Consider the following 24060-nt stretch of genomic DNA (forward strand, 5'->3'; position numbering starts at 1 on the left):
TTTGTGAGATGTAATAAACTTTATTATAACTTTGCTGATAAAAATGTAGAAACAAATCTGTAGACATGGGTTGATGTGAAAACAATTCAACAGGCAGTAGTAGGGCTGTTTTTTTTTCACAACGTGGCACGGGTCAATTTTAAAAACATCACAAATGTCGCTAAGATCATCCAAGTTAGGCCATATATCTGGGTCCTAAATTGATCCTGAAGTCTGTAACTTTCCAATACAATGACTCCCGATTCAAGACAGGTTTCAGAAATTAATTTGAAATGGAAACTAGTGGCATTTTGGAATATACTTGTTTTAAGACAGATTAAGAAGTATTTAAGACATACACTAGTCTAAGACATGTTTTTTTTGCGTAAAAGGAGTTTTAACCTTTGGCTTTGCTAGATGTATTTGCCACACAAAGTCATATTGTGTTAAATTATAAATGCATATTATAGCCTGTAGTTGAAATATTGATCAGATGTACCAATTATGGATTTCAAACTTTATTTGGAGTATGATTGGGGCTTTGGCATACTGCAACACTGAAGATAAGGGCCATAAGGAGAGAGTGGGTTTGTGCCACATTCACATATATAAAACATTAATAAATTGGCATATAGACAATAAAGATTAGGGCAATGACAGTCATACTCCAGACAGACAGGCGGGATAATTAAAAACAAAGCAAATGATCATGTGTGACAAAACACTACACTCTAAAAATCACAACACCAGTGAAAAACTAGCATAAGAAAACAAAGCTAGACAAAATTAAAAGACAGACAGTATTTGATCTTGAAAAAGTACATTATAACTTTTTTTCTTTTACATACTGGAGGAGTTGTGCACAAACAGGCCTGTCAACCTCTTTATTTCTGCCAAGCTTATCCTGTGACACTGATAGAAGAGTTTAGAGCTACATAACAACACTAAAGGATTAATTGTACGGAGGTGAAAATAAAACACAAGTACACAAGTTGCTCAGACGTGGCAATGATGTGTGACACTGACAGGTTTCTTGGACAAGGACTGCTCAAAAATCTTGATGAATCCGACGCCTCTCCTTGTCTTCATTTTGGAGCTTGGATGGCGATCCTAAATCCTAGGTGTCCGTGAAGGAAAAACCGACAAAAACACTTGAACTCAGGGGACACAACTAAAAAATAAGACTACAACAATAAATTAATGCAAAAATATGGCCCATGACCAGATTTTTTTGTTTCATTCTCACTGTAATTCCACATTGAATAGAAAGATCTTTCATAAAAAGTTATAAAATAAATAAGCACTCTTTCCCTTTGAGTTTGAGTAGAAAAAAAGTTGCATGGTGTGCAGGCCCAAGAGAAGTTTTTTTTTTTTTTTTTAAAGAATATTTTGTTATTTTGCAGAAGTATCTCTTCCCTCTTCTCTTCCTCTTTGGCCTCTGTGGTCAGAAACACACACACACACACATGCTGGTGGGTCAGTGTGACCCGCTCAGAGTGGTCAGTGGAGCACTGCTGCTGGTCCTCAGTACACCCAGTTCACCGGGACCCACTGGGTTTCACTGCACAGTTTATCCACGGCGGCCTGTAATGTCTCGAAGGCCTTGTCTAGGTTGTCATTGACGATGGTGAGGTCAAAGTAATGATTATAAGCCCTCTGGATCCGGGCACTCTCATCCACTGTCTTCCTCAGGTCCACATCCTGTCAATGCACAAAGGACAGGTGAGTTGTGGAAACTTATTACAAGCAAGTAGAAAAAAATTGGGTGGGTGTGCTTCAGTTTCAGGGTCCTGGTATTGTGCATGTTGCTAACTGTCACACAAAGTTGATAGAAACAGGTCTGCACAATTGAATTTGTGATTTTAGGGTTAGCAACATCAACACCAATCCATTTTTTGAGTTAATAGTAAAAAAAATGAAAGCCATCCATTTTTGCCTTCAAGGCAGTTTAAGAGGGAGAGAATCTCATTAATTCAAAATAAGTTTGGGTATCATCCCCATAAAGGTGGAAACTGATGTGTACTCCAAGAGGTATCTTATAGACTGAAAAGAGAATTGGGCCAAGCACTGAACCCTGAGGAACCCCACAATGCAGCTTTGAACTAGAGGACCTGCACTTGACTCAACCAACATAAAAAGTCCTATTTTTGAGGTAGGATTTGAACCAATCCAGAGCCATACCACTGAGACCTACCCACTCAAGACAGGTTAGCGGAATGACGTGGTCAACTGTGTCAAATGCCACGCTGAGGTCTAAAAGAACTAAAATAGATGGGCGCCCAGTGTCAGCTGCTAAAAGTACATCATTGACCAACTTCAGAAGTGCAATTTCTGTGCTGCAGCGACCTCTAAAATGAAACTGAAAATGTTCTCATTCATAAAATCTTAAAGTTTATCAGCCACCACTTTCTCAAGGAGTTTAGCTAAAACGAGAAGTTTAGAAATTAGTCTAAAATTATTGAAATCATTGGGATTGAGCCCTATTTTTAAAAAATAAAGGCTGGACTAAAGCATTTTTAAATGGGTTGGTGCAGGATTTGAGGAAGGGGAGCAATTATAAATATGGAGAATAAAAGGGCTAATAGTATTAAAATATCCTTTAAAAATTGGAGTGTAATCGATGCACATAACCAGGTGTGTGTATGTGTGAACAAAAGACGGTTGTTAACCCACCGTGAGCTGTTTAGTGGTGATGCCTGCGTCCACCACAGCTTTGTGCATGGCCTTGAGTGTATCAAAATCTGGCGCTGCGATGAAAACCACGTAAGGCATGAACTCTGCTGTTTTCAATACCTTCAGAGCCTGCAGGGAAACACAGGAGGTGACAAAGCAGTCCTAAATCATTTTGTCCTAGCTTCAATGTCCCTAATTTCTCTTCCCTCCAAAAAAGGAAATGCTGCAAAATGTTCTTTCTTAAAGGACCCTCAACATATCTTATTCTATCCAATCTTATCTAAAATGTTAACTCTCCCTAAACCTCTCTTATACCTGTGGGTTGACATCCAGGATGCAGGTACGACCTGTGGCCACCACCTCATGGATGGACTCAATCTTGGTGCCGTACAGGTTGCCATCGTACTCGCCATGCTCCAGGAAGCGGCCAGCCTTCACGTCCACCTCCATCTCTGTCCTTGTGGTGAAGTGGTAAGAGTTGCCATCCAGCTCTTCGTCACGGGGCCGCCGCGAAGTGTCTGAACAGAAGAAGTTCAGTTAAATGTTTGATGAGTCATTCGCTGAACTATTCCTCCTCTTTAGGGTTGGGTTGTGACCTGAAATACAGATAAAACCAAGTGAGACGTACATGGTATAGTGGTGCCGAAGCGGGTAGGTTGGAGGACCATCAGTCGGTTCTTCAGGCTACGTCGGCCCACACCCTGAGCACCAATCAGAACCAGTGTCTTTCGCTGGAATGGAGGCACCTTTGCCACTTCCTCATAGATCTGCAGCTCGTGTCTGTCAAACTCTGTTCAAACACAGGCACAATTGTGAGTCAATCAAAGATAATGATGCTGAAGATGTCAGCTAAGATTCAACAGTGTGAAGAATCTGACCTGCATTCTTAGCTGTCAGATACATCATCTTCTTTTTCTTTTTTCCAGCTATGGTGCCACAAAGGATCCCTACAAAACAAGATGGAACAATTAAGCACTTTCATATCTCTGCTGTTGCAGCATTTGGCCAGACGAGGGCAGGAGTGGGCCATTTTCTGAGTGTAAATCAGTTTTTAGAGGTAAAAGCAATAGAGAAAGAACAGAGGTCAGGCAGCAAACCAGTTGACAGACTGTTCAACATCAACATTACTAAAGAGAAGAACAGGAAACTTAAGAGTATAAGCGCTAAGCTAAGAATCTTTCAAAGTGCTTGTACAAAACACCACCAAGAAATGCATGTAGTGACCTACCTGATCCATCGAAGTCTCGGGGGACAAAAGCTTTCCTCTTCTCCTCCAAGAACTGACTGGGTATCAGTCCTGTGGCCCCGCCCACCACATGGCATGCCTGGCACAGATCAGAGATCAGATGATTATGTCCCTGTGATCTTCCACAACAGACACATAAAGGGGAAAAAATGGAGGAAAGCTCACCTGCCACCAGTTGGGATCCTCTCTGTTAACAATCTGAAGGATGTCGCCTTTCTTGAAAGCCATGCCCGCCTCTCGACAAGGGATCAGGTTGTCATTGGCTGGGTCATAGTCAAAGTACGGCCGCACATACACCTGTGATAAGCAGATAAACAGTCCCCAGTCTTTGCAGTGGTCAAAGGAAAATTTGGCACACTTGAAATCAAAAGAAAATCTGATTAGGCTCGAGCTCAGTGTGCCATCTCACACACTGACACAGTAACTGTGTGACTCATTCACACCCATTACATCCTAGGTCCCCACAATGCACCCTACACAGCTGTTCACGCTGCGCCAATAGTGGATCCTTTTGCCAGAGAGGGTAAGTGCTCTGGCCGATGTAATAGATTAAACAAGCAGCCAGAGGAAGCAATAAAACAAGCCAGTAAAAAATACTGTGCAAAGCGCCCTGAGCAACAGAGCAGGATGTGATTTTGCATTATGTCTCAGTCAGTTTTACTGCCATTGTTTATAATTTAAGCCTTATAAGCAATTCCAAGTTTATGTCTATTTGTTTACAATGCACAATATCTTCAGGAGTGCTTGGGAGCCATAATGGGACAAAAAATAGGTGTTGCATGCACGAGAGAAAATGTCTAAAAATAACATAAATTACTGTACTCTCCATGTGTGGGAGAATGAGATTACAGGAAGCATGTGTGTGTTTGGAGTGTGTGCAAGAGACAGAAACAGCTAGTGTGACCTAGATAGCATGTGGAGTGTTATTAATAGGGCTCCCAGGGTTCACATTCCTGCACAGGGGATTGTGGGAAGGACAGATCACCAGCCCTGTCCAACATCTGCCCCTTATTACGTAAGTGGCGGCGCTTGTGTTTGTTTACATTATCATCTTGTTTGACATTTCTATGTGCATGTGTACCTGTGGAGGTGCAGGAGCATCTCTGTAGCTGGGGAGTATTTTGAGAGTGATCCCTCCGCTGCAGTCCTTGAGCATCTCCTGCAGCTCGGTGGGGTTGTTGCCGACGTCCTTGCCATTCACTTCCTTTATGATGTCACCCACGTGAAGCAGGCCCTGCCTGTCAATCATGCCGCCGTGAAGGATCCTTGCAATGACCAGGTCATCTTTCTCCACACGAAATGTCACACCCTGAGAAGAAGAGGAGACAGCAGGATGAGGTTTATCCTCTGATATCTGCTTGTCGACATTAGCATGCATATACACACAAACACCCCCATCTTCCTCTTCTACACACAAACACACACACACACATACTGTATGCAGATACGATCAGACTGTTTCTGTCTCTGCTCACCAGAGGCTCTCCGGCCTTCTTTCGGATGCCAATCATGCGCACAGCATCGGCCTGCATCAGAGCACTGTTCACCGCTGCATCATTGGCCGTCTCAGCCGGGGGCGGGACTTCGTAGCACTTGGAGGCCACTATGTCGTGTGCTTCCAAAAGTGACTGAGAGAAAGTAAAGGAGAAAAAGTGAATCAGTTCACTGACTTCATGACTCTTCTCTACTTGTGCTATTATTACATTAGTGGGTGTTCAGACTGAAAACATCACAGAGTTCTACTTCGGTGGTATGTGTGAAGCTATACTGGTGGTAATTATTTGATGGTTGCCAAGCAGACAGTGGAAATGCTTTGTTCACATTACAAAGTAATCTACCTGGAATGTGCACTTGCAAGTATTTGACAGACCAACGCAGCATCTCACTAGATAACGTAGCATTGCATTATGTTATGTTGCGGCAAAAGCTGAGCCAGGCTTTTTGTGTCTTTTGATACCACATCGGCATCACTGGACTGCGTTAAAATGAATGAGGAGGCTGTATTTTTTTTTCCACACAGGGCTACAGCCTGAATGCAGCATTTACTTCTATTCTGTGACTGTCACTCATGGCCACAATGAAAGCTGTTTAGCAACAGTTACATAGGCTCACTTTAAATGATGCCAACCAAACTGAGGCTTGATGTCTCAAAGAAAAACATTAGAAGAGACTAGAGGTAGAATACTTGTGAAGTCGATTAAATACAATCACAGATACAAAGAGAATCAACTCGAGGGCCATCAATAGAGCAGAAGCTTAAACCAACCCTGATAATGCTTTCATATGCTATGCTGCAACAACTATAATAACTGGTTTGATTTTCTAAAACAAAAAAACCCTGTGAACATGATGCTCTTTGACAACAGACTTGAAAGTCTCAGATGTGTCTTCCCACCGGCGCATTAAAAGTTGTGGCTATAAAAAGAACTAATCATGTAATGGCTGAAATCCCAAATATGGATTACCACCAAATCCAATCAATTCTTGGTTCACTGAATATCCATCCTCAAACTTTCATCCAAATCCATTGTTTTTAAGTTACTACTTGTGCAACCTTTACAACTATATTACCAGCAGCCAGGCACAAACAATTTATTGATAGGTAAGCTAAAACAAGTCTAAACTCAATATGTGACATAATATCAGTTTCCTTTTATTCCCTCTCTCTTTTCTCCCTAGCCCGCCTCTCCCTCCCTCCCTGTTTCTCTCTTTCTCTCAGTAGGTCAACAGGGTCTTATCCTCCAGCTTATAGCACACATGGCTCTGATTGGTGGAATTGCTTCTCTAGGCTCAGAGGTCTTAACTCCTATTGGTCTAGCCTGTGTAATGCCCCTGGTAGGTACAGGGATAGAGGTTAGTGTTCTATTGATGCATGAGGACAGGATCCAAAACATCAAGTCTGTGCCACTGTAACTATAGTTTAACAGTTTAATGTACACTGTACTATAAACCTTAAAAGGAAAAAAACCCAAACTAGTCCCTGGTTTCCAGTGACATATTACATTTTGCACAGAAAAAAGTACTACACACATGATTTGTGAACTGCTGTTGGCTGAATTACTGTCAATAAGGAGCAGAAAAAGTAAGCTTTCTTTACAATGTCAGTCTGTGGTATCAAATGCAAAGAAGTTGCGATTCTATATGATAAAAAGTGGTTAACAATAGCGTCAATGCACTGAGTTAATATTCAATCCAACAGCAGCAAAGTCACTCCCACAAATCATGTCTGTTCTGCCTTATCACCAGAACAAAGATTTAAACATGCAGCGTATAAGGTGTTTGCTATGTGTGAATGAGCTTGTGTGTGTTTGCTCACCTGGAAGTGAGGCTCCTGCAGGATCCTGGACAGTTCGGCCGCACTGTCGTCTTTAACCTTGAGCCCGCTGATGTCACCCAGGATCTCCGTCACCAGCTCCACGTTGTTGTCCTGCACCGCCTCCAGCTTTACCTCCTCCAGCTGTTCTTGAGCCTGGGTGAGACAGAAAAAAGCTCAGGGAGGCACGTGGAGAGATGGTAGTTATGTTTTTATATTGTCATGACTTGAAGTGTTGTGTTACTTTTTATTTGTATGTGTTAATGATGAATGGGAGTTGAGTTTTGTTTTGTATCGGATGCTGATTTATCGTGGGATTATTTTGCTCTGTGAGGTAGCCACCATCTGCCTTGTGTTACTGTGTGAAAAGTCAGAGGAGTATTTATTTATGTTTAGTCATCTCTACAAGTTCCAGCCCTGCAGGGAGAAGTCGACCGGCGGAAAATGACAACAGCCTGTCTAGCAGAAACTACAGCTGTCCTCTAACTGAACTCGCTGCACACTAAACTTCCTACAGCACTGTCTGTGTGCAGCGGTGTTGCAATACATGCACCGTCAGTAAAAAAAAAGACACAACGGTGTGAATCTGCACCAGTTTGTTACTGAGAGTATGTATGCATTTATAGTTCAGATGCATTGAACACTCTGTGTTAGTCAAAGCCTTACTGTACTACAGCACCTCAGTCACAGTAAGCAAAACACCGCTGGCAGCAGGGTGGGGGGTGCAGAGCCGGCTAGCGGTTAGTCTGCTCACTGCTGCTCACCCTGGGCTACAGTATGTGTGTGTGCTACCTTAGCCAGGGAACGTACAATGGGACTTTCCATGATGCCACGCAGGAAGAGCAGGTCGATGTCTTTGGCTCCCGTGGAGGTGGGCAGCTCACCCAGATTATCCAACACCTGCTGCATGGCTGGATAGACGGGTCCGGAGACACAGATAGAAACAGTGGAAAAGAGAGATAAGGTGAGTTAGCCGGGCATTAAAGTCAGACAAAGCATAAACATAAACACACACACACACACACACACACACACACACACACACAAAAGTCTTTAAGATAAAACAGCAGCTGATGGGAAGAAAAGTAGGCGCTGGCTGATGAATGTTAGGACTGGCCTCACATGTTTCAAGGCTTCAAATTAAGAGATATTTTCTACCATATAAATATGCTATTATACAATTATGCTGAGAGTTCCTTCTGAGACCTTGATCGTGCATGATTGCAGTCCATTAACCCCTCTTCATACAGAATTCTGTACACCAGTCACGCAGCAGAGTGCTCAAAAGTCTCACATTAAGGCTCCATCTTGAGGTACAGTAAGTTTAATCCATTCAGAACGAGCTCCAAAACTCCAGGTTTCCAGGATTCAAATGCTCTCAGTTGTAAGAAAGTTTCTCAATAAATGACCTCTGTTGAGTCTTGTACGCTATGTACACACAGACAGAGTGAGGGAGAGGTGTGGACTGTCGACATCAGCCAGCTAACGCCCTAATGCCAGGGTCTCAAAGCCCATCTAAGCCCGTTTAAGATACTTAAAGCCCTGGGAGTGCGTGTATGTGACTCTGTGTCATTACACACAGAGTCACATATGTGGCTAGTAAATATGTCCAGTCAGCACTTGTATAGAGTAGATTCACTGTACGATTTCTTTGTTTGACTGTAATTTTATGTACGAGCCTACTATTATTCTTAAACCTGGACTCATGTTTCATGTCATGAAGTCAAGTCATATTGTGATACCTTAAGCTCCTCATTTGAAAAAAGTGACACACACTAAGAAGAAAGGTGCTAGTTTAGACTTGAAGCAAACATCTTCATATACAGAAGAAATGTTAGTAGTGTTGTCAGTCCTTCAGGTGATTTAATTCAGATAAATTGCTGCCACGAAATACTACATGAAATACTGCAGCTGTTGGTATCTCATGGTATTTGATATCTGTACTTTTGAAATCATGGATTATCATTTCACATGTGATAAATTCACATTAATGTGATTTTTGGACATGTCACATGTGATGAAATCTCATGTGATATATGGCACATGTGGCTTGTACATGTAAAAATTTAAAATATATTTTTGTAAGAGCTGAGTGGTATCTGTCATCAGAAGTCAATGTATTCATGTATTTTAGAAAAATGGTTCATTTTCCAGTTTTAGCACTAAAAAAAGAGGTTGACAGTGTTATTTTTTACCATCAGAGATACTGTATATCTATTCATCATACATACAAAAAAGTCCCACAGCTGCATGGAAAAGATCGGGATGGGTGAAAAGACAATTTTGTCTCGCAGTGAAGCAAAGACCTCACTGAGGCTTGATAACCACAGTGAGCACAGAAAGACTGTGTAAACAGCTCGCTCCATGCAAAAAACAAACCTTAAATATTTATGATGCTCTTAGAGAAGGACAAATAGGGGAAGGAGGTTAAAACTGCACATCCATAAAGCAATGTATTTAATGTGTGACAACACAGAGACATAATCTCAAACTAAATTCAGATATGAAATAGATAGTATGTATAAACAGGAAATTAAGTTCCTGCAGGGACCCCACGCAATCTTTCACAAGCCAAGATAAACATGAAGTCTGTCAAAGCTGTGATTGCAATGGAAGCATCCACACACACACTAACATGTGCAAACACATGAACAGGCATTAAACCTCTGCCTTGATTGCACAGCAATCACTCACTCACTCACACTTACAATTATTGAGTATAAAACCTCCTGAAATCTGGAGAACTATAATGTGTTGCAGATGGTTCAGTGAGTCTAAAAATGTAAAAAAGAAAAAGAAAAAGAAATAGTCCTGTTTGTTTGAAAGAGAGAAAGAACATGGATGAGAGAAACATGCAAAATCTGATCCCACTCTATGGCACAACAAACTTTCTAACCATATGCAAAAAGCAACATCAAAACTAACCTCGCTCGTGCACTTGAACATATCTGACTTCAAAACCTCAAACACATAAACACACACAGCTGGATCCATGTGAGTTTCTGTGCGCTCAGTGTTGACCTTTACCCAATTGGTCAGCTCACTGTGTCACTGCATCCTCGACCACAGGAATGTTTGCTCATCTCATCCCGCCCTCCGCCCCTCTGCCACGTGTACTTTTGTGTACATTACTCATGCCGACAAGCAGGCGCGAGATGCTTCTCTATTCAGCCAGAGATTGGAGATGAGCTAAAGCTTCCTAACCTAAAGTCTCTATAATCCTATGAAATATGGCATGGAGAGGCAACAACCTACCAGACCCTTGTTAAACCTGGCCTGAAGAAGTTGTAAAAGCTACCAGATTACAGCAATGTTCAGTGTACAGCAGAGTTAGTTTTTTCAGCTGTACTATTCATCTACATAATGAATCACCCTGCTTACCTGCTCTTAATTCCTCCCTCTGTGTGGTTTGTCTGCAGTCTCTCTCACCATCTAACCACCGCCTCTGTAATGAACACCTACCAGCACGGTGTGCGGTGAATGCCAATGCAGAGACTCCCTGTTTAATAATTCCTAACTCTGTTTCTCAAGGAATGCAAGACAAATCCCACAAGAGAAGACCTGGCAACCTGCGTTAGATGGGGTATTATTATTGTTTAGCTCGCAAGATGAAGATCAGAGGAACATCTCGACTTGCACAAAAGTAACATTACCCATGTGTGAAGTGCAGGATGTGAACCAAACTGCCCTGCAGGGGAAACTCTCACAGAAAACCTTTTCTGAAGAATTGTCAGATCATATTCATCTCAAGATAATTAAATAAATCTGGCAACCACATCACTTTGTAGGAGTTACTCACACTCTAAACTGGGCTCAGTCTCAAATTTTAAAACAAAATCAAAGACTACAGTATCTCTCTCTGCTCATCTACTGTATGTGACACTTCAACTCCTCCTCCTCCTCCTCCTTTCCTCACCTCCAGACGTATCTGCTCCCTGGGTGGACCGGACGGCCGGGGCCCCTTCCACGCCAGGCTCTCCAGGGGGCATCACCTCCTGCTCCTCCTCCTCCCGTACCCCATTGGGACAGGCATCCTCCGTGACCATCTCCAAGCCCTCCTTCTTCCTCCCTGCCGCCACAAGCACGCTAAGGCTAACCACAAGTCAACCACCAGTAGTTCTGCAACTACGTCTTCTGTCCTCCAATCCTCTTGTCTGGCACTGCTGACCCTTTAAACTCCCAGAAACACTGAGGGACAGTACAGAAGAGAAAGAGAGAGAGAGAGAGAGGAGGGGGGGGGGGGGGGGGGGGGGGGGATTGAGGGCAGACAATGAGAGAAGCAAAGAGACACAAAGCGAGCGACAATAGAGTGGGATTAAGATCAGAGGATATTAAGAGACGAGGACGCAAAGAGGAGCGGTGAAGAGTAGGGAAGATGGAGGGAGAAATTTAAGAAGAAGGGGAGAGACCGATGAGAAGATAAGACAAGCTCTGGAGGACAGGCATGAAAGACAGAAAGAGGTAGAAAGCTGGATTGCACACACAGATGTGGACATGCGTTCAATGCTTGTCAGTCCCCTCCCTCCACTCTGGCTTTAATACCTTCCCTTCCTAACCCTCACCCCTCCCTCTCCGTTGATAACACACACGCATACACACACACACACACACACACATAATCCCACAATCCTCTCCTGCTGTTGAGGGTTTGCTTGAGTACCCCTCCTCTTGTTTTCCCGACCCCACCCAAAGTTGAGTTGCCCCTCTTGTCTAGACTCAGGGACACACACACACACACACATACACACACCAGTTGGAAGTGTCATTATGTAAGTAATCTTACATAAGTGTTACTGAAGGGGGCCTGACCCTACGTTCCCATTCTTCTCCTGCTTCTTTCTCTCATTCAAACAGCATTAGGGTTTGACACCCCGCTGCAGCACTGTGCAGAAACTCCCAGCATGTGCAGATTGTGCTCGGCCGTATTCCCTCAGCAGTCCTCCACCTCCTTAAAGCAGCATGTGTCAGCCTAATGGGAGCTTTTCTCTCTCTCTCTAATTTTTCTCTTAGTCTCTCTTCCTCTTTAAATTAATGTTCCCTCACCACCTTACTTCTTGCTAAGTCAGTGAAGTTGAGTTGCTGACAGGATTATGCACATTTTTGGGGCTGCAGTTTAAGCTGCTCCACCCTTGAGTATTAACACTTTTGGGCTAACTACTGGGTGTGTCTTGATGGGGGTTTTTTTGGAAATATTCTTCTGCCAATGTCTCATTTTATATAGAGATAATGAAAATGTATAATTACTACACAACAAATAAATACAGGAACACAATACAACAAGGCAGTCTTTCAAATAAAAGAGTCTGCAGCCATGCTAGCAGCTCTGCAAGGCTGTTCTGGAATAATGTTGCTTTGAACTAAATGTTAAGATCAGCATGCTAACATGCTCACAATGACAATGCTAATATTCTGATGTAATGTTAGCAGATGTAATGTTTACAATGTTTACCATTTTACTTTAGAGAGTTAACATGCTAACATCTGCTTATTAGCACTAAACACAAAGTACAGTTGGGACTGATTGGTATGTTATTCATTTTGAAAGGTATTTGGACATAAACCAAAGTATTGGACTAAGGCTGCTAATGATTATTTTCATTAGCAATGCTATCCATGTTATTCTTCAAATTAATCGATTTGTCTACAAAATGAAAGAAAACAGTGAAAACATGATGGTCGGTCAGACAAATGTGTGTGACCAACAGTCCACAACCCAAAGATAATCAATTTACTATCATGACAGAGAAAAGCATTGAATCATGACTGTGTGAAGCTGAAACCAGCCCAAATGGTTTCAGCAAATTACTAAAACATTTAATTAAGATGATTAATTTTCAATCGAATGACTAATCGATTAATTGCCTATTCCTTGCAGCTCTATATTGGACAAATTAAAAAGATATAAACAAAGTTATAACAATTAACCCTGTGGTGAACATGAATGTCTGTACCAAATGTTGTGTCAATCCATCCAGTATTTAGATATTTCACTGGATAAGAGAAAACTTTGACCTGTTGGTGGCACTTGATGAAAAGTCAGGGGATCCCTAAGGTCATTAGGATTCATCCTCTAGGCACCATGGATATCTGTACCAAATTTCATGGTAATCACTCTAATAATTTTGAGACATTTCACTAAAAACAAAAATGTCAACCTCATAGTGCATGATGCTGGAGGAAAAGTCAAAGGATCACCAAAGTCAGAGGGCTTCATTGTCTTCTCTACCATGAATGTCTATCCAATAATTGTTGAGCTCTTTCGGTTTTGACCAAAGGGGTGGACTGACCGGCTGACCAGAGCCATGCTGTTAGCGTAGAGAACCCTAAAGTCTCTATTAATGGCCTTCACTCTGTAGCTACAATATTACATAATGCAACTACTTATGCTCAGCTGAGATTCTTTGGTCATCCCTCTTGCATATTCAATACCAAAGCTGTCAGAGGAAAAGCCAAAAAAAAAGGCATCAGAGTCACTTTAAACAGGCTCCTCCTCTTTAGCATCCATTAAACCCCTCCCACCCACACACACAGCTGTGCAAGGAGCAGATCTGTAGGCTTTAATCCGTCCCGCCCCGCCCCGCCCAGCCCCGCCCCTTCTCCCTCCAACCCATCCTTAACACGACCAGTCAACCCCTCCCCCACCTCAGGACGTAGGATTTTAATCCAGCCACCAAAGCACGGGATTACAGAATCTCTCACTCCCTCTCTCACCATATCCGGCGTCCAAACATCTCTACACGGCTATCAGCGCAGTACGATACATCGCCTGGTTTGGGAGTGGTTCAAATTGCCTTTCGCAACACACTGAATCACTTCCACTGCCTCTGACCCAAGTGTGGAGCCTTTTTGGTCATCAGTATGGAAACTACATTTCAGTAAACTGAAAGTAACATAAATGGCCTACAGAAAGAACTAATGGCAGTTCAGTTTCTTGATCATGAGTCTTTCCTCTAAAATGTCGACTTAATTGATTCTCTTTAGAAAGTAAGAAGATGAGATTTCACACAGAGCTTGACTGAGGCAGAGCAGCTGTGTGAGGAGAAAACAGAGGCTATAACAAAGCATCATGAGATGTCACAACGTGACAGATTTTAAGGAAAACATTTGATGCCCAAGCTCCAAGTGTATCATCAGCAAAATTAAGATTGTGCCATTTTTTACTAAAATAAGTGCTTTATTTTTCAGCAATAAGCCAATCTCTGCATGTACATAGCACACAGTAAAAGCACACTGGTATTTTTAAAGGCTAGAGAAGTTTGTATGAGTAAGAAATCTGACAAATATTAGACATCAGTCTCATATTTACACTGACAAAAATATAATTGTACCCAAGGGCCAATAATGCCACAGATCAGGTATTATTCATAGGCATTAAGTGAATATGTACAGATCTTTGTCATATAAAAACCTTGAAATTTCGAAATTCACTGTTTGCAGATTAATATTGGTATGGCCCTTGAATTGCAGAGAATGAATTATTAACATTGTAATCCACATGGACATACAGTATATGCACGAATAGAAAAACCAGCTGCTCCCTCACTTCTTTGAAAGTGAGGCTTTTTTTTTAGCAGCAGCAAGAGAACATCCTCGCTTCAAAGGCTGGCAGTTCTCACACCAAACTGACAAAATCATGTCAGCATGCAAGAAACATTTCCCCCTAAATGTGTCCAGTGTGTCAGGACCGAGGTAGAGGCAGGGAGGAAGTCGTGTTTACCTGTGCCAGTCGGTGTAGCCCAACCCGCGTCCTACTGGCTGCTCATCAGTCGACTGTGACGACCTGGAGAGAGAGAAGAAGAGAAGTGTTTGAAAGTTTGTGAGGCTTATCCTTATGGGGATGAATATTCAGTTCCACTTGCATTCCTGCATACCGGTTTTCATTATTCCATACACACACACACACACTCGTACACTCATACAGACATACACCCTTGTGCTTATTCCTCACACATTCATTGACTTCTTTTTTCCCTGTGAATTATCTATTTCATCCATCTATGTCATCCCTGCCTCTCGCAAGATAGGAGTTTCGTCTGCAGACTGAGGCCGTTGTTTGTTCAGAACGAAACAGAGAGTCATCCAGGACGATTCATTTTCCTTGGCTATTCAAGTATGCCTTCATCATCAGCTGGCAACGTGCCACAAACGTAGTAATATAGCCACTATTCTCTGAAAGTAATGACAAAGCAGTATGCAATCATTCCCAGAACGACTTTCTGCTAACTTTGACTTGCAGTCTTGCACGCGCGTGCATACACGCACTATCTGTGTATATCATGTTGACTGTATTGGAAGGTAGTATTATTGGCTACTGTATCACTGTACATTTGCAGATTGAGTGGATAATGCAGAGGGCAGTGGTTTAGTTCATTTAGAAACAGACTTTCTTCTTATTATTACAATGTTTAGTAGTGAAATATGTTTGTACTGTGATACTCTGCAGGACTTGAGATAACAGAAAAAGAAAATTTTAACAAAAAAACAAAAAAAACAAATTTAACCTCAAATTTAAATGGATGCATTCTTGGTGAAGATGTGTGTTCATGTGTCTATATAATAAAAATAAAATATAATCAGCCAAAAAAAAACAAAAAACAACAGAGAATTAATTGCCAATTACCAGAATTAGTTGACAAAACAATCTCAATTCAAGATCCACTTACTAGCTTGTTCTGGAGGTTCGTGAGAGGCAGTCGAAAGCTCCACAACAAGCAAGTACAGTAAGTGGACCTTGGGTTGAGTTGAGGTCAAGAATGAACAGTTCATCCCAAGTAATCAAAATTATTCTGGTATCAGCATTATCCCCCAAAACCACATTTTCTAAAGGCCATTTCCTCATCTCTTCTGAATATGGACAAAGAGTTGCCCCCGGCAACAACCCCATCACTACTGTATGATGTTTAAAACAATATCCGTATGATAGAACTGCAAAGTCTGGTGGTGCTAAACCCATTCATGCTGCTCTGAATGGCTATTGTGAAATGGACCATTGGAACAATGCATGCCAGCAAAAAAAACAATGAAATACTATGATTACAAATAATTGATGCCTGCACTCACCCACAAAACAATAGATTACACTCCTCTATGCTTCATTTCTTTTGGCCACTTTCTCTCGTCCTGAGCAGTGAGAGGAGAGTTTGGTGGTTAAAAAGGTTGTCTCATAAAAGCCAGAGCTTCTACATACTCATTCTGCGCTCTGTTCATCTCAAGTATCCCAAAATAAAGAATATTTCTCTCTCCCACTCAGGATGAGATCACACAGTACACTTGACCTTTGACCTTAAGCTCCTCTCTAGTCTGGGTCATACCAACATGTTCTCCCCTGCCCGATCAGAATGGTTTCCAAGTGTCAAAACACACTTTGTAAAGGTGATTACAACACACTAGAGAAGTCTACTCATCATCGGTTTGCTGTTATCCCTTTTCGCTGTACAGAAGTCTTTTCACACATCATGCTGGAGCTAATTGGTCCTTCATTGTGTGACAGAAAGAAAGAGGAAGGGGGAGAGTGAGAGGTCGATTCATTACGCAACACAGATTACAATCAGGCTCGGCACGCTCATTGGAAGTGAAAGATATCCCTTGGAAGAATGTTAATGGAGGAAAAGCCACTGGGACAATTCCTCGCCAAATCATCCGCACCAAAGAGCAGGAGCAGGAGCAGGAGCCGGGCTGGGCCAATCAAAGGTCCGAACAGGAAGGAGGAGCGAGCAGAGGAGATGAAAAGCTGTGCAGAAAAAAAGATGGGAAAGGTTGCAACCTGATTTGAGAGGAATGTATAAAAAGGGGCAGAGGGAGTGGGAGAATTTTTAGAGGAGCTGGGGAAGAGATTTAGAGCACAAGAATAAGGGATAGATTAGGAGTCATGAAGGCAAAGAGAAAAAGAGAAGAATCCTTACAGATAAGATGGAGTTATAGGAAAAGCCTCTCAGGTCTTGGCAGGATGAGGAGAGGAGAGTGAGCTGATGAGAAAGTCTTGGAGAGATAAAAGAGTGGTGGGAGTGGTCGTGTGGAAACCTTTGTGATGTGTTTCTAGAAACTACCAGGTAACCGTAGTTCTTCTGGTTAGAGTTGCACTAAAATAGAACATTTTTGTTTTATCAGAATATCCACGAATGCATTTTGGGAATTTGCATTACATAGAATAGATGTGGAGAGTTTGTGTATGCACTTATTTGCAGGTCACCTCAAGGACTAGGAACTAGGTTACAACACGCAATTCAATTATAACACTGAGCATGTGCCGGACTCTCACAATGTCCTCTTACTACCTCACTGTCCTCTACCTCTTTCTTTCTGCTGGGACAGAGGGGAAAAAATCCCAGGAAGTGGTCACTTGCAAAACAGGCCACCATTGGCTGGTCTGTAGGAGAGGATGAGCCAACAGAAGCCCTCAGAGTACCCCCCGGTTGCCAAGCAGTGAGATGATGGACAGCTCATGGGAGAGGGATTATGGGGGATCAGAGGGTTTGTTTTTGTGCAAAACATCATTGCTGTCTCAGGCATGTAAACGTGTGTGTATGTGTGCACGCTATGAAAAGCGCAAACAAACATCAGCGGGCAGTGTAGTTTTAATTCCCGCATTTCTTGTCATACTAGCAGGGAATCTCACTCTACCCCTGAGTCGGTAGCACATTTTGTGACTTTATAGTCTCGGGTTGGAGCACAATGCCACATCCCTCGGGGTCATGAAACACAACTACACACACACAGAGTCCATAAGGCATCCATCCTGCAGGAACCATTCATGTCTAGATATTCTCTCCACCTTTATTCTCTGCCCTCCTGTGCACCGCAGAGCCGGAGGCGACGGGGCTCTGAGAGCAGCCGTCACTCTCAGTTCTTCTCACTGACTTGAGAATCACAAAGGAGGCCAGTGAGCTCAGTCCTGCCTGGGAGTCCAGATGTCGCTGCATTGGCTGACTCCAAGGGTAGCAAAGAGCAATTACTAAGGCAGCACTCTCGCTGTATGTCTCCAGTTTGGTAGCGAGTGCTAGTAGGCACAAGATATTCAAGGAAGAATGTGCAATGACTGGCTATTCAGATGACTAACCCCCTCTCCACCTAACCATCTCCGTCACCCTCTGCCTCCAAACAAACCCTATGTAGGTCACTCTATGTGTTAACACAGCCGCTCAATAAGAGGATTACACTGCTACCCACAAGATAGCCATCTTAGCAGATCAATATCAGCATAATATTAATCATGACTGCTTTTTTTTTAAACAAGTTATCACTCTTTTATTGAAGTTGCTGGTGCTGCTGTCTACAAAGAGTTGATGAAATCAGCTCAATCTCCCCAAATCCTAGAGAGTTTTCATCACCACAAGTGATGACAATGCAGTTCCATCCACCTTTCTGCTGATTCATGCTCACCTCTATACTCTTCACCTGACACCGCAACCAAAATTGCTACCATTTCACACAAAGACATCAACTGCTGCATCGGTGCACTTTCTATTCCGCATCACCAAAAATGACCTCATTCCCCCCTCCTCGGTGATGTTACAGCTGGTGGGATGTCTGTGCTTTGCCACGAAGCTTGGGATGATATAATTACATGGCCGTCCGCAGCTCATCAAAAGCCTCAGGCACTGAACCCGCAGAGATCTTAATAATGAGCACCTCATGACATAATCTAACTGCCACATGGCCTCACTTGCTTCTCAGTCTCTCCCTTCCCAGCCTCCTGCTACTGATCATTAGTATTAAGGAAAAGAGGGGGGGATGGTGAAGTGATGCAACAGCATTTAACATGACTGCAAAGTTTAAAAATCTGAAAAATTGATGTTATGTGATGCTGGATGATACAATTCTGATATGAGGAAGACAGAAAGGAAAAAGAACTGCTCACCAAATGCCCTTTTCTAGGTTTATCTTGTTATATTTTTGAATATTGGCAAGACAAACACATGTACTGTATATCCTGAGTCAAACCAAGGAGCTATAACCTGTGGTATCCTGCTATCTGGGGCTGCTCCAGTAAATATTGAAGAAGACATTGATCTGGTATGCTTACTTGATGACCTCATTAGATTTCAGTGTAGGTACATTTTCAGCTGTCAGTTTTCAGCTTATTATGTCCCCCTTTTCCATCTTTAGCACTTTGTCCTTTGTGGAGTTTTTTTAAGAGCTTTGCATCACAGATTGGGTAGCTGGTAGACAGAAGGTGGCGTTTCCTATGCAAAACCAACCTGCCCAATGGTGCATGGATACTTTTATTGTTTATCTGCAGTGGTATGCCCCTTTAAGACCTTAGTGATGGATGGAATCTGGTGAATCAGCACTATGGGCTGCAGCAAAAACAGTCAAAGACGGGTTGCCTTCATTTTCCTGGTAGCAATTCACATGAACATTTCAAAATGCTGTTCTTCTCAGAATGGGTTGTGGTTGTGTGTTTTCCTGACAGAATTGCAATTAGCTCATGATAACTGTTATGGGGTTAGCTGTGTGTTAACAGTAGGGAGGTGCAAGGCAGGAAGGGTTGATTGTAGGTGTGTTGATAACAGCCATGTGTTGTTCATAGCTGGGAGGCTTGAGTCACTCCAGTTGTGTGTGTGTGTGTGTGTGTGTGTGTGTGTGTGTGTGTGTGTGTGTGTGTGTGTGTCTTCTCTATCTACACCCTTCCTCCCTTTTGTATTACTGTATTACTCCCCTGTATTATCGCTCCCATAGCCGTGTATTAATAATGGAAAAGTAGAGGCCTCTGAGTTTTGGATTTAGTGTCTGAATGACTCACTGACAGCTCTCATATGTTCCAACATGGGGAACATGCACTTAACTTGAAATTCGTGTTCTCTTCTGCCCTGCTGACGGGAAAGAATATGCATATAAGGGCTGGAGAAATCTGACTTTATTCCACCTACTTCAGCAGAACAATAAAGGTCATCCTGGATCCTGACTTACTGGATATCCCTGCCCAGAGATTCCAGATTTACTCTAATGCACTAAACTGTCTTCGTCTCCTTCCCTTCCTCTGTTTGTTCAACCTATTAGATTCAAGTAATCTGATTAGGCTCTATTAGAAGAAAGGAAGAGGTGAAGACCCATAAACTCTGGTTTAGATGCAACAAGATCTAGGCTGCCACTCTCAGTGGTCTGGTGGCCCATAGCCTTCCCAGGAAAGGATCCCCGGGGATGTTGCGTATGTCCATGGGCTTCCCCCATCACGTGCGCGAGGCTAAACAGCTTATAAACCTTGCCAAGTGACCCTGCGCTCATCTGAGCAAGGAAGTCCCAAGATTCATTGAGAGTTGTGGTCTGCTGCGATAAGTAGGTGGTTTCATGTTTCGATTAAGTGCTCACATACACTGCTTCTGACATCGTGTTAGTACATTATTGGATGGCGCACTCGTACATCTCAGTGGAGGACAAAAAAAATAAATCGATAGGACCGTCTGGCTGCACCTCCGGTCGGCCAGCTTGTGCCAAGACACCGGTCTCTTTTCATTCAACATCAGCTCAGTGCAAACAATGCGATGGTAATATTTGTTGTGAAAGTTTTTGTTTTTTTCCAGAAAATAACATATGGAACAATGATCTCCCTGGCGCAGATGTTACCCTACGTGACTTGATGAAATATAAAAGCGCGCTCTATGTGTCGTTCCTCAAGCCCACCACCCTTTGCTGGTAGATATCGCAGTCTGTCATTTCGGCACGGTGGCGCGTTCCAACCTTCTCATCCTGTCAGCACTATAACCTGCAGCTCTTTCCTCTTGTCTTCCCAGTCATGGGTCCACGCTACGGTTCTGACGCACGGCCACATCCGTGCGCTGGATCCGTGCGCCTGAACCGTGCGCCAGATCCGTGCCAAACGGTTGCGCCGTTTTGGCTGACCAGACAACTGTACATTCACACCGATCTCGCCACACGTGCGGCCATTTTTTGTTACCCATCCCAGCCATTGTGGCGTGCGCGCATTTACGACTACAACCCATCCGCTGTATCCTTCCTCATCATATGCAGGAAAAGGGAAAGGACGCGTCTGACTCCACAATAGGCACCAGACGCCAACTGATATCTGTCTCAATAAAGCCTGTTCTCAAAGCATAGCGGGCTCTAGAGGGGGGCAAAGCTTCCCCTCTGTCAAACTCTACTGCACCTCAAACACGGCAAAGTGTCTTTGTCTTTCATTTCAATGCCAGGGGATGAATGAATTCAAAATCTTCAAAGCACGAATATGATCACGAGCCGTGACTTACCTGTGAATCGTGTGTGTGAGTTCGCGGTAGTCCACCGACCGTCCCGGTTGGACATTCAGACCCCCCTCAGCTGTCTGTCCTGGTCCCGCAGCAGACTACCAGAGAACAAGATGCCAATCAAACCGACACGCCCCGCCTCTTCTGCTGACGTCACGCAACACAGACCAATGGCAGCTGAGGTTCAACCCTCGCAAAGTGAATATATTGTAACGTATAGTATTTTCATACAAAGTTACACCGTCGTTTATTCACACAAATACATTATAGCATAATTTCAAATGCATATTATGTGGATATTAAAGAAAAGTATAACTAAGGAGCTATAATTCTAAGAGAAGCATAACTCATATTATCATTATTACCATTATTATAAGATATTTTACGTATTAAAGCCTTTGTTGACTCATTTGTGACAAAATACTATTTTATAATGTATTTATATTGATACCAAGAGAAAATTCAAGCACAGAACGGTCACTATTCACTTTCGGTAACATAGATCACTCTAGTTGTGATAGATAATTACATAACAGTAATATTTTATTAATGTCTGCGCTAACCATGTGTGACAGGTAACAGTGTGACTAAAATCTAGGAGAAAGAGGTTCTTTTTTCAGATTAACAACCACGAATTGGATTTGATGAGGCTGATGAGTTCTATTCCACATTAATCTACTTTTTTTTTTCTTTACCAGACACATACATGCACATTCATTTCTCATCTACTTTTATCTGGTCTCCACGGAGATTCCAAGCCTTTAGCTGGGAGAAGGAGGGAGACAGAGAGCGAGGAGGCGGTGAATATTTCAGATCTCCAATTCATCACTTCACATGGAAATGAGCGTCGGGAATGACCAGGTGTTACCACTAGAATAAATGGCCCGCTTGTTTCACACTCTATACCTGTTCCAAAAATGTTGAACGTCTGCATGACTACCAAGAATTCACCCGGTCCTCCTCTGAATGTTTTTTCATCCTTTGGGGTGGGGGGTATCTCATTTCCATTGCAGACTGTGTGTCTGCAGAGCCTCTTAACTGAACTGATTTGTGCTTTGTGGGGCTGATGTGATGTCAAGCTGCGGTAGGCTAACCACTCGTATAATTGCAATAATGCCCGTGGCAATGCCATTTTTCCCTTCATTTAGTTTCAGAGTAGGTACTCATCCTTATGGCCACAAGAGAGCGCCATTAGCTACCCTATTGGCAGCCTCAAATTGACTGATGTTTTCTGACTGTATGAGCTTTTCACCGGACCATTCATGCTTGTTAGGCCCAGTTCAAATGTTCTTTTCATGCACTTGCCCCATTATCCAGTCTCATAGAGCTATATAACCGCTGGGTACAGCCGTGGGTTGCAGCTGGGAGGCAAGGTGTGGCACAGCAAGTTCAAACTTGATCTCATCATGGAGAGACATGAACCAAACAGTGCCTGGAGACTATTTTAAGAAACATTTTAACATTATAAGTGCATTCAGGACCAATGTTCTCTCTAATCTGACAGTTGGGTGACTTATCTCAAATAACTCGTCATGTAGAATATATCCTGTATTGCTCCACTGCTTTGGCATGTTTCCCTGAGTGTAGTGAACTCACACCCTGACTGCAATATGTACAAAACCAAATACCTCAAAACCAATTAAAATTGACAGCCTTTCAAACAGATGCCAAGAAATACATTTTGTTCAAACAATGAATCTTTAATAGCACAATTATACAATACAATCAACATGCCCCTCCCCCTCTTTACTTGTATGATTCACAGATGGCGGCTTTGAATAAACTATTTACAATTTATGGCACATACTAGAAGCAGTCTTGACTGTAGCTGATGGGTAAGGAGGAGGGGTTGAGTATACGTGGCGGCTCATCGAGGTAAAAGGGCAGAGGCAGGGTGGTCTTTGGGCGTAGGAGGGTATGAAGTGGACACTGATGACATCACCACAATGATGGGTCATATCTGGGGAGAGAGGAGCAAAGTTGAAAGTCAGCTTCCTGCAAGAGTTATAGCAATGTATAGCGCTCAAAGTAACACACACACACACACACACATACACATACACACACACACACACCTTGACTGTGGAAGAGCGTCTGTGCTTTCCTTCATCAGCAGTTCTGAGACCAGTGTGTCCAGGATCTCAGGACTGGACCTCTTCCCATACCTGAGACACACAAAGTGAGACACACACACACACACACACACACACACAAACACACACACACACACACACACACACACACACACACACACACACACACAGATGATGATTTATCCATCTGAAGAGATTTAGACTTTTTGGTTGTCAAATGAAAAAAAGATCAAAGAGCCTTGGTGCTGAATTGAAGACAGAGCAATAAATGACAGTGCCCTATTACTCTGCATGTTCTCATGTCATAAGTCCAATTATAAGCTCAGTGAAAACTGAACACAGTCAGACACAGACTCAGCGGGTGAAGACAGGAGTTGCATCCCAGGTGGTCATATTTCCTTTTCTGCTCCTCAGATGATAAGCTGTGCCGGCGCGCTTCTCCCCATGGGTGTCTAAATGCCTGCAGCGGCATCCCAGCCCCTGACATTCAGAAGAAAGCTGAAAACTGGGGGTAATTTGACATGTCAAGCTGACCATGACAGTTATTTCACCTCA

The 24060-nt window shown here is 42.9% G+C and overlaps 2 protein-coding genes and 1 long non-coding RNA gene across 4 annotated transcripts in view; 1 reads left to right on the plus strand and 2 right to left on the minus strand.

The window, feature by feature from the left end:
- pals2b (protein associated with LIN7 2, MAGUK p55 family member b) lies at window positions 1–21565 on the minus strand. Of its 2 annotated transcripts, XM_067611243.1 has the most exons (14): window positions 21416–21565; window positions 14929–14991; window positions 11128–11399; window positions 8022–8122; window positions 7215–7367; window positions 5374–5526; window positions 4980–5207; window positions 4064–4195; window positions 3881–3977; window positions 3531–3599; window positions 3281–3442; window positions 2968–3170; window positions 2653–2781; window positions 1–1680 (listed from the first exon to the last, which is right to left on the minus strand). In XM_067611243.1, the coding sequence occupies exons 3-14, from the start codon at window positions 11255–11257 to the stop codon at window positions 1504–1506; spliced, it is 1734 nt and encodes a 577-aa protein (XP_067467344.1). In that variant the 5' UTR covers window positions 11258–11399; window positions 14929–14991; window positions 21416–21565; the 3' UTR covers window positions 1–1503. The 2 variants fall into 2 exon arrangements, with proteins under 2 accessions (XP_067467344.1, XP_067467345.1); XM_067611244.1 differs by lacking the exon at window positions 11128–11399.
- The window catches only part of LOC137197810 (uncharacterized), a 10662-nt gene continuing 6623 nt past the window's right edge, over window positions 20022–24060 (plus strand). Inside the window, exon 1 of the long non-coding RNA XR_010931508.1 lies at window positions 20022–20486. This is a non-coding gene — a long non-coding RNA (uncharacterized lncRNA). The remainder of the gene's footprint in view (window positions 20487–24060) is intronic.
- Window positions 23092–24060, minus strand: part of npy (neuropeptide Y) — a 3204-nt gene continuing 2235 nt past the window's right edge. Inside the window, exons 3-4 of the mRNA XM_067611245.1 lie at window positions 23488–23577; window positions 23092–23372 (exon numbers count right to left, since the gene is read on the minus strand). Coding sequence (XP_067467346.1) covers window positions 23351–23372; window positions 23488–23577 — 112 coding nt within the window. The 3' untranslated portion in view covers window positions 23092–23350. The remainder of the gene's footprint in view (window positions 23373–23487; window positions 23578–24060) is intronic.

Source organism: Thunnus thynnus, chromosome 15, assembly GCF_963924715.1.
Source record: "Thunnus thynnus chromosome 15, fThuThy2.1, whole genome shotgun sequence".
NCBI classification, from domain to species: domain Eukaryota; kingdom Metazoa; phylum Chordata; class Actinopteri; order Scombriformes; family Scombridae; genus Thunnus; species Thunnus thynnus.

What these genes read in the sequence shown, in the direction of transcription:
- pals2b (XM_067611243.1), bottom strand. Translation starts at nt 11,257, where the DNA reads ATGGTCACGGAGGATGCCTGTCCCAATGGGGTACGGGAGGAGGAGGAG. An exon ending in TGCAGGAGCCTCACTTCCAG is followed by an intron (nt 5,527 to 7,214) that starts GTGAGCAAACAC and finishes ACTTTCTCTCAG; the next exon opens with TCACTTTTGGAAGCACACGA. An exon ending in TCTGACAGCTAAGAATGCAG is followed by an intron (nt 3,443 to 3,530) that starts GTCAGATTCTTC and finishes GTGTTTGAACAG; the next exon opens with AGTTTGACAGACACGAGCTG.